The 15,697-nt window shown below is 46.2% G+C and overlaps 1 protein-coding gene across 1 annotated transcript; it reads right to left on the bottom strand.

Annotated features, from left to right (window-relative positions):
• Nucleotides 1–2,491: 2,491 nt before the first annotated feature.
• On the bottom strand, nt 2,492–14,597 carry MRPL16 (mitochondrial ribosomal protein L16). Its single transcript, XM_068118781.2, has 4 exons — nt 14,287–14,597; nt 8,630–8,698; nt 8,319–8,467; nt 2,492–3,099 (listed from the first exon to the last, which is right to left on the bottom strand). Exons 1-4 carry the CDS (start codon nt 14,423–14,425, stop codon nt 2,614–2,616), a joined length of 843 nt encoding a protein of 280 aa, XP_067974882.2. The 5' UTR covers nt 14,426–14,597; the 3' UTR covers nt 2,492–2,613.
• Between the last annotated feature and the right edge of the window lie 1,100 nt (nt 14,598–15,697).

The raw sequence follows: 15,697 nt of genomic DNA, 5'->3' as shown, positions 1-15,697 counted from the left end.
ATAATTACACTTTAGAACCCTTTAGAATTACACTTTAGAACCCTTTAGAATTACACTTTAGAACCCTTTAAAATTACACTTTAGAACCCTTTAGAATTACACTTTAGAACCCGTTATAATTGCACTTTAGAACCCTTTATAATTACACTTTATAACCGTAGAATTACACTTTAGAACCGTAGAATTACACTTTAGAACTGTAGAATTAAACTTTAGAACTGTAGAATTACACTTCAGAACCCTTTAGAATTACACTTCAGAACCCTTTGGAATTACACTTTGGAACCGTAGAATTGCACTTTAGAACCCTTTACAATTACATTTTAGAACCCTTTAGAATTACACTTTAGAACTGTAGAATTACACTTTAGAACTGTAGAATTACACTTTAGAACTGTAGAATTACACTTTAGTACCCTTTAGAATTACACTTCAGAACCCTTTAAAATTACACTTCAGAACCCTTTAGAATTACACTTTAGAACCCTTTAGAATTACACTTCAGAACCCTTTAGAATTACACTTCAGAACCCTTTAGAATTACACTTTAGTACCCTTTAGAATTACACTTCAGAACCCTTTAGAATTACACTTTAGAACCCTTTAGAATTACACTTTAGAACCCTTTAGAATTACACTTCAGAACCCTTTAGAATTACACTTTAGTACCCTTTAGAATTACACTTCAGAACCCTTTAGAATTACACTTCAGAACACTTTAGAATTACCTTTTTGTACCCAAGTTGGCAAGCTATCACCAGCAACCTGAACAAATTTCATATTTCTGCCGTAACTAGTCGAACTTCAGGCCTGGCCAGCCCGTTCGTGAAGATTCGGGCAAAGACGGATTTGGACAAAACTTGGTGGATGGACGGGTTTGGCAGGTGACATGAACAAGTCAATTACATCTTGGTTCAGGTCCGGATCCAGATCCAGCCTACCAGTGGGATCTAAAACGTAAACTTTTCAGCCTGGCGGTATTATTTATCGTTGGTTGAAGGTTGAAATAAATTTGGGACAAATTTAATGGGCACGACTTCCATATGATTTTACACTGGGTAAGCCAACTAGTCCCACATTAGTTTCCCCAAACTAAATGGCCCCCCAACTCTGAAGCGGAACTACTCTTATGGGTGCAAGTTTTGCAAAGGGGAACAATTGAAATGGTGTTAAGTACATCCAACTGATCATTCTTTGAGAATTTCATCGATTCATTACCGAAGGGAAGAACACCACAATCACTTTCTGGAGTGATTAGCTCACCTGGAACTAAGTTCAGGGGAGTTTATACGATGGCGCGTCGTCCGTCCGTCAGTAAACAGTTTCAAATTCTTCTCTAAAACCGTTTACGGGATTTTTATTTTTTATACAAGATCGAGGCTCGTGTAAGAGCTAACATTAAACACAAAAAACAACAAACGAACAAATGGACACACAAAACGTACAATAAAGGGAGCGGGAGACAAGATGGGGAGAGAGACGGAAGCACGCAAGTACAACAGCAGAGAACAGGGAGGTCGGGAGATCTGTGGGAGGGAGAGGGCTTGGGGGGGGGGGGGAGGAGGTATGGGAAGGCGGGGAGGGGGAGTGGTAGAGGTATAAAACACATGGACACTGCTAGGACTTCCAGGAAAGAAAGAAGTCGGTATTTCAAAAAAAAGTGGATCTGGGGTGAATTAACGGGGGTAGAAGAGATCAAGGCTTTGGATGGGGGAAGATAAGAGATGGTGGTGAACAGCTGTTTTAAAGACCTGGAGGGAGGAGTGGGATTGAAGAGAGTGAGGGAGTTTGTTCCAGAGGTGGGAGAAAAGAGGAATGAAGGAGTGAAGGTGAGCAGAGAGTCTTGATTTTGGCAAAATTTGGTCAAGATCGTGACCAAACTTGGCACAAATGATATTTGTTGTCTCATGACTAAAGTTTGTTCACGGCATTGAAAGAACATCAGGGTCTAAGGGGGTTCACCGGAGTCAAAGTGGCTCCAGGTTTGACCCCCAAAATAGGTATTTTCTTTCTTCTCAGAAACTACACACAATATTTCGATGAAACTTCACCACAACCTTCATCACCCGTGATGTACCAATGTTTGTTCAAGGCATTAGAAAAGTTGGGGTCTGAGGGGATATACGAGGTTGAGGGAGGAGGAGTGAGGATTGCCCCCCAAAATAGGTATTTTTTTGTTTATTTGTTTAAAGTCTTATGATTATGTTAGTATGATTTTCATGCTGCCCTGTCTTCTAGAAAACATTGAAATTGGTTTAAAATATCTTTAGTCAGTGCAGTATACTGTTTATTCTACCAGGTGAGCACCAGGGGTATCGCCCCTACGTTACACTATGTCCCAAGGCCTGTGATAAAACACCATCATTGGTATAATCAATTGTGGTGCAGAGATGGAAGTTTGGTTTGATCAAGTTTCTGGTAAGATTGTCATTTGTACATGGAAGATAAGGAAACCGACATTGTTGACTGGGTGGATAGCACAGCACAGGTATTATGAGCCATTCCTTGTTTAGCTTTATTGTTTGCCCATAACGTGCAGTTCAAACCACAAGAAAAAGAATTGGAAAAATTGAATTGTTTTTTTTTAATGTTTCAATTTTTCATTCAATCTGATCACACTCGATCTTGCACTTTGAATTTCCCCCAATATTTCCCATAGTACATGCGATCCATTGGACCGAGTTTATAACGAATTCCCAGCATGTTGTAATCTGCGATTCTTTTGAAAGTCCAAGGATTCTGGTTGTTTTCTTCGCGCCATTGTTCCTGCGCTCTCATTGCCTCCAATGTCTCTTTGCACACGGCACGGGCAGGAAATGGTAGTTTATGAGCTATCTGTGCGAGCCACGGTTCAACTTGGGAGAATTCGCATTTCCCTCCAACCTCCACCACCAGCTGACCATCTTTGACTGGCGTCACGTAGTGATCGATCGCTCCCTTTCCACCTCCCATCCGCTGCCCCAGACCTTTCCTGGTAATGGGCTTGTGAGGTGCATCCACCCTCCAGTGCGCAAACATTGTCTTGATGTTCATTTTACGGCTGGTGGTCAACCGAATCATCTCAAAATGTCCCCATTTCAGATACCCGCCACCCAAGGCCTGTGATAAAACACCATCATTGGTATAATCAATACTCTGCCAAAAGCAAGAATTCACATTATCAAACAAATTTTACAGAGATTATAATCCAGAGCAACAGGTTTTCAAGATTACGTTCGGGAAAGTAAAACACAAAACAAGACATTAAAATCAAGAAAAAGCAATCGGAGATTGCAGACCCTCGCCAGGACGTGTTTTAGTGTTTTTTAAGGCTTTTGTGTTGAAACAAATATGGCGGCTGAACCACGTGACCGATGACGGCATCATTTTCTTTTTCTCCACCAATTTATCCCCAGATGATGCTCAAGAAATTTCATCTTGATCGGATGAAGTTTTGTACTTGTCGAATTATGATGTCATAATGGAGGCACCTATGACATCATTAACATATGTTACTCTGCATGGAGAGTTCTTTACAATGAGCCATGTCAATTTTTTCTATGCAGCACTTTTGGAGATAGAGGTGCAAAGTTTTTCTTTATTTTTTCAAAAGATGGTGCCCGTACCACGTGATCCACGACATCATAATAATCATTACAAGCGTTACGCCTAGGTCCCCCGTCGGCGAAGTGATGTGAGTTGACAAAGTGGAAGACGCAAGGCGGCCATCTTGGATTTTGACGTGGCGACCCAATTTTCAATGGCGTTCTCCCTTATGCGTACATACACCCACACACCAGATTATAAGTTAGTAGTTCGTTTATTTTTCAAGATATTTCGCTCACAAGGTTCAGACATATATATGGTGGTGGCCATCTTGGATTTCTACGTGGCGACCCAATTTTCAATAGCGTTCTTCCTTATGCCGAGATACACCCACACACCAGACTAGAAGTTGGTACTTCGCCTATTTTTCAAGATAGTCCGTTCACATGGTTCATACATACATGGCGGCGGCAATCTTGGATTTTGACGTGGCGACCCAATTTTCAATAGCGTTCTACCTTATGCGTAGATACACCCACACACCAGATTAGAAGTTAGTAGTTCCTTTATTTTTCAAGATATTTCGCTCACAAGGTTCAGACATATATATGGTGGCGGCCATCTTGGATTTTGACGTGGCGAGCCAATTTTCAATAGCGTTCTTCCTTATGCTGAGATGCACCCACACACCAGATTAGAAGTTGGTACTTCGCTTATTTTTCAAGATATTCCGCTCAAGTTTCAGACGTACATGGCGGCAGCCATCTTGGATTTTGACGTGGCGACCCAATTTTCAATAGCGTTCTTCCTTATGCGTAGATACACCCACACACCAGATTAGAAGTTGGCAGTTCGTTTATTTTTCAAGATATTCCGCTCACAAGGTTCAGACATACATGGCGTCAGACATACATGGCGGCAGACATACATGGCGGCGGCCATCTTGAATTTTGATGTGGGTTGCACCCACACACCAAATTAGAATTCGGTACTTCGCTTACGCACGCACACCCGCACACACGCATGCACGGACGGACGCACACACGGACTGAGGGGAAAACCATAGTCCCCCTTTCGCTCCGTGGTGCGACGGGGGACAAAAAAATATATACAGGTGGAGGCGCATTAGGGTGGTCCAAAAATGCAAAAAAATCGGATTTTGATGCTCTATTGGATTATTGTTAGAAATGGTCTAAATCATTCACCCAAAAAATATTTTGCATCTGAGTCATCTATAAACTCATACACACTCAACATATAAATTTGTCATTTTGGTCAATTTTAATGACTTACAAAGACTTTAGAAATATTTTTTAGCCGCGTCGCAGACGCTGGTCATAGAGTGCCCTCTGCTGTTGTTGTTGTTGTTGTTCTTCTTGTTCTTCTTCTTGCAGAGAAGACAAAACCTCAAAGCTCCACCCATTCTGGGAACCATAGCTCCACCCATTCTGGGAGAGGCTTCATATAAACAAATATCCACCATTTTATTAACTCGCATAGCTTTGAGGCCTGTTTTGTAGGCCCGTGGTGTCTTCCTCTCTCACACAGTTTTATTTCAAATCAAATTCGATATATCATTTCATTTTTCACAGTCGCTAACATAGTTTTAGACTCGGTTGAAAAAAAACGGGAAGAAAATCCGATGAAAGTTGCCCTTTATAGAACGAAATGAATTCTCAAAGGCCTGTAACTTCAAGTCCATTGAGATTTTTTTTTTTTAAATCGCGGCATGGTCAGTCATACACCACCCGAAATAACAGACGGGAAAATGCCGAGATATTTTCACGAGCCTCGATTCAGTATACAAAAAAATATATATATATACGTATATATATATATTTTGTTTAAATCGCGGCATGGTCAGTCATACACCGCCCGAAATAACAGACGGGAAAATGCCGAGATATATTAAAAATTCGTCCATTTGATGACAATCGTCACGATGAAATATTTAATTTATACGTCGTCACAATAATGTGGAGAGAGGAGCATAGCGTCGTTCACGTGTCGCCACACACGGGAAATTGCCGAGATATATATTTTTTAAATCTCGGCATGGTCAGTCATACACCGCCTGAAATAACAGACGGGAAAATGCCGAGATATATTAAAAATTCGTCGCCACACACGGGAAATTGCCGAGATATATTTTCACTTTGCACAAAAATAACATCAAGTAATCGAATCAATAGGAATGTCCCGTGCCTATAACATCGACGTTATAGGCACAGCTGCATCTAGGCATTGTGTAACATCGACCCGGCTTTTGTTTTAATTAAAACTTTTTGTACTTGTTTCCTAAATAATGTCATTGATGGTACATACCCCTGTGAAGTCCTCATGGTCGAAACATGAGTCAGACATGTATGAACATGTTTCAAACATGTTTCAAGCATTGTCAAACATGTTTCGACCATGATGATTTCACACTCACAGGCGCAAGCGCAATGAACCACAAAATGCCTTAGTACAATAGTGCATGTACTTTTTCCACAACAACAACAACAACATGCATTTTAAAGGCCATTTTCCCTGCTAGAGCGGGGGTTAGCCTTGCGGTCCCCATGACAATCTTCTCCATTTTGCCCTATTTTCTGCATCTCTCCTTGTTAACCCCCTTGCCCGCATTTCTTCTTCCACCATCTTTAGCCAAGTCCTTCTCGGTCTTCCCCGTCTTCTACTTCCTTCTACATTCATTTCCATCACTCTTCTCAACCAGTCACTTTCATCCTTCCTCAACACATGACCAAACCATCTCAACCTGTTCCTCTTCACAGCATCAATCACAGGCTCTATTCCGATCATCTTTCGCAATTCATCATTTGTCTTCCTCTCTCTCAACGATACTCCGCACATCCGTCGAACCATTCGCATTTCCACCCTTTCCAACCTTCGTTGCTGCTCTACGTTCATTACCCATGTCTCGCTCCCATAAATCATAACACTTCTCACACATGCAGCATACACCTTTCCCTTCAGCTTCAACGACACTCCCCTCATCATCAGCACGCCACTCAATTCCCGAAACTTCTTCCATGCACATCTCACTCGAGCAACCGTTGCCGAGTCTGATCCACCTTCTCCATTCAGCATGTCTCCGAGGTAGCAAAATGTTTTCACACCTTCCAGCTTCACGCTGTCTCCAAGATCCAACTCAACATTTCCTCCATCTGCAGCTCCCTCTGTGCACACCTTACATTTGAATGTAGCTGCCACACTGGTTAATGACCCTCTCAGACCACTACATTTTTGATGAACCCATTCAGCGCACATTGTACACTGAATGGAGTTCACTCCGACACCCTTCCGACACACAGCACAGGGCCACTTCCCAGTTCTTTCCACCTTAGCACATGCTTTACCACTTGCCATCACCTTCGTCTTTCCGATATTCACCTTCAGACCTTTTGTACTTTTTCCACCTAGGTTGCTATTGGATTGTTCTCATTTAGCCAAATTTGGTGAAAAACGCCATATTTCAATTGAAGTGTGTATGAGTTTCTAGATGGAATTGAGCGAAAATATTTGGTGGGTGAATGTTTTAGACCATTTCTAACAATAATCCAGTAGAGCATCAAAATCGGAGAGATCGATGTTTTTTGGACCACCCTAAGGCGCATCTATGATGAAAATTTCCTGTCAATCGGACCAACGGTTGCAGAGAAAAACATATTTATTCTGTGCGGACAAACAGACAAACGGACTCAAATGCAATTCCCTCTCCTCTGGCGAGGGCAATGATGATGTCATAGGTACCTCCATTATGTCATAATTCGACAAGTACAAAACTTCATCCGATCAAGTTGAAATTTATATATAGGGATAAATATATCGGGATAAATTTGTGGAGAAAAAAAAACAATGACGTCATTGGTCACATGGTTCGGCCGCCATATTTGTTTTAATACAAAAGCCTTTAAAAACACAAAAACACATCCTGGCAAAGGTCTGCAATCTCTGATTGCTCTTACTTGCTTTAGTTATGCAAAGCTACAGAATCAGTTGTAGTTTCTGTACCTTATCATAATAAAGCCACGTACCAAGTTTTAGTTCAATATGTTAGAGGGTAAGGGGAAAAAGTCCGAAAACCCACAGGTGGGATGGACGGACGGATGGACAGTCAGACGGAGAGCAAACCTATAGTCCCCTCCAGTGAAACCGGAAGGGGACTAAAACACAAATGAATGCTGCTTATTACTTTATAGAAATTACATCATGATCAATTAAACTTATTCAGAGCAATGCAAGCGCTGTGTTCCAGCAATTTTGTTGTTGAGAGTTCATTCATACCATTTCCAGGGCGTCAATGCTACCAAAGCATTCTCACATCAAGGCAGGCTTGACGATTAACGCTGGGAAGGCAATGGTAAACCATGTGGGTACTTTACCATTGCCTTCCCAGTGGTAGTAATCAAGGGAGGAATTAGAAATGTGGGATCTTTAACTTAGCAGTAGCAGCTCAGCAAATGCTGATGGACAGGAAATCAGGCTAACATCCCAACCGATGGACGGTGTACTCAACAATACAACATGCTGCCTGCAAAAAACCAAGGTGACAGTTTATAATCAGGAAGTTAACCAAGATTAGACACCTTCAACAATTCCCAATTGCTGCCACCTTCAGTCAAGTATCCTGCGTCGCAGTGGAAACCCATCGAGATTGTAAGCTTTGGCAAGAGACTGCTTCTGTAGAATTGACACCCTGTAAAGATTGTCGTACATCCCTGATGTTGATTGATTAATGTATGAAAGATTAAGCCGATTAAGCAAAGAGCAACTTCAAGCTGACCTACCACAATGCCAAAGTGGCCAAACTCAAAATCCCTTCCTGTGGTTGCTGGACCTCTGATATCTCGCAGACACTTTGGGGATTTCCGTGGATTTTGCACATTTGGAGCTCTGCTATAGAATTTCAATTTGTTTTTTTCTGGGATGACAATATCTAAAAAAAAGAAGATAAAAACAATGAATTAATTAATCAGGAAACGGGCAACTGCTTACATTGTCGGTAAATTTTTTTATTTTTAACAAGCAGAGAGTACTCAGCAGAACGAGAAAAAAAACACAAAAATTAACCATAAATGGAAAAGACAAACTGGCTTACCATCGTAATTGGGAGGTTCAGTAGGAACGTTGAGGCAAGCAGAAGGAATCTTCCAAACCACCAATGAACCTGCATTAAAAAAAAAAATTTTTTAAATACCAACAAATAAAAAAGAAAATCAACAATTACTCATGGAAGAGCAAATTCGAACTCGAGGGATTTTTTTTTAACCTGGTAGGTGAAACCGATAAATGAAAACCTCTTGGAACGAGAGAGTTCATAGAACACCCTACCGCACACAGTGTTCAAGTATATTGTTGCGGTTTTGTGGTTGTGTAATAAAGGTTAATTTTCCCCTCTTAGTTTAGTTACACTACAACATGTAGCCTCGCGATAGTTCAGTTATTCCTTAGTTAATGTAAGCGTAGACCTTTCCTGTGTTCGTTTTGCGTTGAGTAGGATAGTGAAAATTAGGTTCCCCTTACGATGCCTTGATTGTTTTTGGTTTTAGCATGAAATACCACGAGGCTGGCCTGAACAAGTCGATCAAGGCCAAAGGAAGGCGGAGGAGGAGCCGACGGTAAGAACGAGCCGCCAATCAGGGCTCGAGGGGAGTGACTTACCACTGCGGCAAAAGGCGGGTTTTGGAACATTCGATGCGGGCTCGGGCGTGGCAATATAACCCTGTGCCCGGAGCCCCCACCTCAGTTGAGTTCTCAGTTGAGCTTGAGTCAGATCCCCGAGGAGTGCAGACGAGTTGCGCAGCCCAAGAGTTGAGTTACGGGGCAAATGAGTTATGAGAGTTTGGGGTGTTGAGTTATGAGACAAGCCCATGAGTTATGAGGGCAGTTCGGAGACCTCAGTTATGAGAAGGGATGCGCTGTGATCAGTCCTCCGTTGAGTTACGAGAGTGAAAGCGCCGAGTTACGAGTTATGAGTTCCGAGCGCTGTTTGCCGGCAGTTGTATTAATTGCGCTGTAAAAGACAGCCGCGCCGGGCCACAGACGCGCATATAACCTTCTGCCTGCCTTTGCCGAGATACGTGCCACGAGGATTTTCCCGCCTCCCTGCCTGCCTTCACCGGGATACGTGCGGTGACCGCCAGAGGGCCATGCCGGGTGAGCTGTTGCTAGAGCGACCAAAGCCGGCGCGTTCGGCGCATGAACATTCTTCCTTCATCTCCCTGTGTGTGTGAGTGGGCCCATTATCTGGGGAAATAAGTTAAGACTGTTTAAGACTGCCCTGTGTCTCTTCTTCTTCGACCATTGTACATTGTGTAAATAATAATTAAATCTGTTATTCCTTTGATTCGACCGTTTCATCCCTTCCATCATTGACTTAGCATGGTACGAATTAGATCGCTCTGATCGGGTTCCAATAGCAAGGTAACAGCACGGACCACGTAGTACGCCATCCGCTCGGGTGTACTCAATTACACGTGGTTCTTGCGAGACTCGGTCCCCACTTCCGCTGCGGCGTGGGTACTCAAGGTACGTGCGAAATTGTCCCGAGACCCTTTTCCACGTCTGCCCGGAAGTGGCGACTCAGTCTCGCGGTTCGAAGACCCAAGGAGAAAAAGGGGCTTAATCTCCCCTTTGTAAGGGAATGGGCTTCGGAAAACCGCAACAATATAATTCAACCGAAATTAAATAATGATTTTAAAGGTCGCACAAACCTTCACGCACAGCAAACCTTCCGGAAGTTGTGCGCCGTTGATGCAGGTCTTATTTAACACCTTATTTAACAGGGTTGTGTTTTATGTTAACAGGGTACCACCTTATTTAACATGTCCAAGTACATGAAAATCTCCACGCATGGCTTGCGGACTTCCTCTCCGGTCGCAGTCAACGTGTGGCCTTGAATGGAATTCTATCATCTCCCCTTCCTGTTCAGGCTGGAGTTCCTCAAGGCAGTATGCTGGGCCCTGTATGCTTTTTTTGGTCTTCATCAATTATCTTTGTGACTCTGGAAAATCCTCTCAATCTCTTTGCTGATGACTCCACTCTCTGCCGCTCCATATCTCAACCCTCAGATCGGCAGTCTGCAGCCTCCTCACTATCGACAAACCTGGACAAAATCACAAACTGGTCAAACAAGAGGTACATGTTTTTCAATCCTGACAAATCTCACACTCTCACTTTGTCTCTCCGAAAAGACCAACTGGAAAACCCTCCCATCTACTTTCTCAACAATCCTCTTGAAGAAGTTCTGTCACTCAAGCTTTTGGGTCTCACTATCTACCATGATCTTTCCTGGGAAAACCACATTTCCAAGCTGGCCTCCAAAGCCAGTCGCCGACTGGGCATCCTCAGTCTTGCGAAGTCCTTCCTTAGCACACCTGAGCTCCTCACCACATACAAGGCTTTCATCTGCAGCTCAATGGAATACTGCTCTCCCTTCTGGGCCGGTGCTCCTGCCTCACACCCAGCTCGGCTTCACGCTGTAAAAACCAAAGCTTTCAGGATCAATGGAATCTCCTTCGATGAAGCAGATTCTGAGGGCCTTTCACTTGCTCACCGCAGGCAGGTTGGTGATCTTTCTGTCTTCTGCCGACTCCTCTCCAGCCTCACTCCTCCAGCTCTGTCTGTGCTCTGTCCCCAAAGATCTGCCAGCAACCCTCTTCTGGTGAAACTGCCACAATCAAGACTCTCTGCTCACCTTCATTCCTTCATTCCTCTTTACTCCTGCCTCTGGAACAAACTCCCTCACTCTCTTCAATCCCACTCCTCCCTCCAGGTCTTTAAAACAGCTGTTCACCACCATCTCTAGTCTTCCCCATCCAAAACCTTGATCTCTTTTACCCCCGTTAATTCACCCCAGATCCACTTGTTTTGCTTTTTTTAATCCCGACTTCTTTCTTTCCTGGAAGTTCTAGCAGTGTCCATGTGTTTTTTTTACCTCTCCCACCCCCTCCTCAGGCTTCCCGTGCCTCCTCCCCCCAAGCCCTCTCCCTCCCACAGATCTCCCGATCTCCCTGCTCTCAAATGTTTTATTTGTGTGCTTCCCTCTCTCTCCCCATCTTGTCTGCCGCTCCCTTTATTGTATGTTTTGTGTGTCCATTTGTCCTTTTTTGTGATTGATGTTAGCTCTTACACGAGCCTCGATCTTGTATACAAAAAAAAGAAAAAAAAGAAGTTCATATTTAAAAAATTATTCTGGAAGTTTACCGCCGATGATGCAGTGCCTATCAAATCACCTGATCTGAAACGTTACATTCGTTATTCGTGCCTGTTGTATGTGTCCTTTATGACCACTAAAAACTACGTTTCCCGTTTGGAATGATTTTCTATTTTCTTTTAATGCCAAACAGGCAAATGGAGTAAAATAAATCAATAAATAAAAACAATCTCAGTCCTCGCACGTGCGATCAGGACAAATTCAGAACCAGAGCACTGTTATACGGCATATTTGGTTTCTGATTCATGTTCAAAATACAACATTCAATTTAAACAAGTTGTTCCTCTATCACAAACTGACATTAGTGGATGGACGGACGGATGGACAGACTGTAACCCAATTTCTTAAAGCTCTTGGTGTGCCCAGGGTAATAACCAGTATGAAAATATGTAATGCTCAAACAGCTGGCACAAATCACATGCAAGATAAGGCCAGAAGTTTGTGAAAACTTCCTGAAGTACAGCTGGCAGAACCAATGTAAAGAGTGTTGGTGCTCGAACACAACCCAACTTCACTCCACGACACTGGTATTAAATGGGCCAACTTCTGCACTACCAACAGCGACTCTTGCCATTGTCCCAACGTGGAATTCAGGTACAATCTCGAGAAACCCACACTGCGCTCCCCGCACACTCTGCTCCGCGCTCCCCGCACACTCTGCTCCGCGCTCCCCGCACACTCTGCTCCGCGCTCCCCGCACACTCTGCTCCGCGCTCCCCGCACACTCTGCTCCGCGCTCCCCGCACACTCTGCTCCGCGCTCCCCGCACACTCTGCTCCGCGCTCCCCGCACACTCTGCTCCGCGCTCCCCGCACACTCTGCTCCGCGCTCCCCGCACACTCTGCTCCGCGCTCCCCGCACACTCTGCTCCGCGATCCCCGCACACTCTGCTCCGCGATCCCCGCACACTCTGCTCCGCGATCCCCGCACACTCTGCTCCGCGATCCCCGCACACTCTGCTCCGCGATCCCCGCACACTCTGCTCCGCGCTCACTCTGCTCCGCGCTCCCCGCACACTCTGCTCCGCGCTCCCCGCACACTCTGCTCCGCGCTCCCCGCACACTCTGCTCCGCGCTCCCCGCACACTCTGCTCCGCGATCCCCGCACACTCTGCTCCGCGATCCCCGCACACTCTGCTCCGCGATCCCCGCACACTCTGCTCCGCGATCCCCGCACACTCTGCTCCGCGATCCCCGCACACTCTGCTCCGCGATCCCCGCACACTCTGCTCCGCGCTCCCCGCACACTCTGCTCCACGCTCCCCGCACACTCTGCTCCACGCTCCCCGCACACTCTGCTCCGCGCACCCCACATATCGCTCCCTGCACAAGCTGCTCCGTGCTCCCCACACTCTGCTCCACGCTCCCTGCAGACACTCTGCTCCGTGATCCCCACACACTCTGCTCCACGCTCCCCGCACACGCTGCTCCGTGCTCCCCGCACACTCTGCTCCGTGCTCCCCGCACACTCTGCTCCGTGCTCCCCGCACACTCTGCTCCGTGCTCCACATACACTCTGCTCCACGCTCCCTGCGCACGCACATGCTGCTCCGTGCTACCCACACTCTTCTCCGTGCTCCCCGCACACTCTGCTCCGTGCTCCCCGCACACTCTGCTCCGTGCTCCCCGCACACTCTGCTCCGTGCTCCCCGCACACTCTGCTCCGTGCTCCCCGCACACTCTGCTCCGTGCTCCCCGCACACTCTGCTCCGTGCTCCCCGCACACTCTGCTCCGTGCTCCCCGCACACTCTACTCCACGCTCTCCGCACACTCTGCTCCACGCTCCCCGCACACTCTGCTCCGTGCTCCCCGCACACTCTGCTCCGTGCTCCCCGCACACTCTGCTCCGTGCTCCCCGCACACTCTGCTCCGTGCTCCCCGCACACTCTGCTCCGTGCTCCCCGCACACTCTGCTCCGTGCTCCCCGCACACTCTGCTCCGTGCTCCCCGCACACTCTGCTCCGTGCTCCCCGCACACTCTGCTCCGTGCTCCCCGCACACTCTGCTCCGTGCTCCCCGCACACTCTGCTCCGTGTTCCCCGCACACTCTGCTCCGTGTTCCCCGCAAACTCTGCTCCGTGTTCCCCGCAAACTCTGCTCCGTGTTCCCCGCACACTCTGCTCCGTGCTCCCCGCACACTCTGCTCCGTGCTCCCCGCACACTCTGCTCCGTGCTCCCCGCACACTCTGCTCCGTGTTCCCCGCACACTCTGCTCCGTGTTCCCCGCACACTCTGCTCCGTGCTCCCCGCACACTCTGCTCCGTGCTCCCCGCACACTCTGCTCCGTGCTCCCCGCACACGCTGCTCCAAGCTCCCCGCACACGCTGCTCCGCGCTCCCCGCACACGCTGCTCCGCGCTCCCCGCACACGCTGCTCCGCGCTCCCCGCACACGCTGCTCCGCGCTCCCCGCACACGCTGCTCCGCGCTCTCCGCACACGCTGCTCCGCGCTCCCCGCACACGCTGCTCCGCACGCACACATCGCTATCCGCACGCACAGCGCTTTTACGCGTATGCTCCGCTTCCCGCTGCGCATCACACCTCCTGTGGATGTCCTCAAGAATGAACCGCGTTGGAACGTCCTGTTCATGCTGACCCAAAACGCCGCAGCCATTTTCAGCGCCAATTTCAGCTTCTCGAATCGATGACGCAACAGAAGAAGAGTGGGTCTCAGTCTCATTGATAAACCTTACATCAAATTTTCGAAGCTTTTTCAGGTCACGCCTAAAGTATGATAATTTAATTTGAACCATGAACAATTTTAAACGACTTGAAAATAAACTACATATGGCCGGAAAGAGGAAGACGACATGGAGTCTAATGTCCATTACTGAGGAATTTCTTGTTTTCCTTGTACATTATTATATCTTATTCAAACGCTATTGATCGCATACCTGCAATCTTCAATAATGATAAATGCAGAGAAATTTTATGATAAACGAGGCTCATTACACCGCAGGATAACGCCTGCTTCACCGCCCTAATGGGCTGGTATGATGGCTGAGAGATACGCAAATTACACACACTCGCCAATGAGCTATCTACCCTGGGTTCGAATCCCGATCGAGCTATAAACTGTCATCCTGGTGTTTCACATGTATGGTGATTCATCAATGCGTGTGCCGTTCCTCGGACGGACGATAAACGGGCGGACGTTAATTAGTTGACGGACGTTGAAGATCCAATGGTCTTCTTCACGTGGAGTACTAGTGGCCGAGCTATCGCCGGAACCACGAACAAATTCCTGCCCCAAGGACTAACCGACAGAGGGCATGAATTGCCTCAGCGGCACAGCCGCTCCCTCGGCCAATGATGCGACCCCGCAGCCAAGTGCAGCATTAAAACGAAGAAGACCCACCGCCATCACAACCTCCTTACAGATGAAATTTCACCAAAGAGAGAATAAATATATTAGAACAAGTCCACCATTTTAATTTAAGCAATAATGGTAAAATATACCTCAATAGTTCACCATGTTTGAACTACATCCGATTCCATGCACTGTTGTTTCTGTTTCATGAACAAATCATAATAAATTCCCAAGACCAAGGACGCCACGCAAATGGCTTTAAATGGCAGGCCTGAGTCAATCGGAGAGGTGGAGGTTCTGCAAGGTAGAAACAGAATTACAGAAAGTACAAGCCACATCCTAACAGGATGTATAAAAACTCATGTCAGGACAGCTGTACACACAAAGTCACAATAAAGTATGTATCTAGTAATCCACTGGTACATCTGCAAAATTTTCAATATCCCAGTTTAAGAAAACTTTAATATGGAAACATGAACCAAAAGTGAACATTGAAAATAAGGAAGTAATGCTAATGTATGATCGAATGATCCCATCGAGCGGGAACAGAGAAAACAAAGCATTGCGAACAGATATAATACTTTGGTACAAAAAAGGAAAGGAAGGCATTTCTAGTGGAGGTGTCACTACCAGGAGATTTTG

The sequence above is a fragment of the Myxine glutinosa genome, chromosome 6 (genome assembly GCF_964187855.1).
Source record: "Myxine glutinosa chromosome 6, kmMyxGlut1.1, whole genome shotgun sequence".
In the NCBI taxonomy this organism is placed as follows: domain Eukaryota; kingdom Metazoa; phylum Chordata; class Myxini; order Myxiniformes; family Myxinidae; genus Myxine; species Myxine glutinosa.
Note: the sequence above shows the minus strand (reverse complement) of the source record. Positions and strands in the feature narration are given on the sequence as shown.

Bases quoted from the DNA above. Each gene is read 5' to 3' on its own strand.
- MRPL16 (XM_068118781.2), bottom strand. From the start codon at position 14,425: ATGAGACTGAGACCCACTCTTCTTCTGTTGCGTCATCGATTCGAGAAG. The intron at 8,468-8,629 runs GTAAGCCAGTTT...TCTTTTTTTTAG, and splicing joins TGAACCTCCCAATTACGATG to ATATTGTCATCCCAGAAAAA. The intron at 3,100-8,318 runs GTAGGTCAGCTT...GTTTTATCACAG, and splicing joins TTGGCCACTTTGGCATTGTG to GCCTTGGGTGGCGGGTATCT.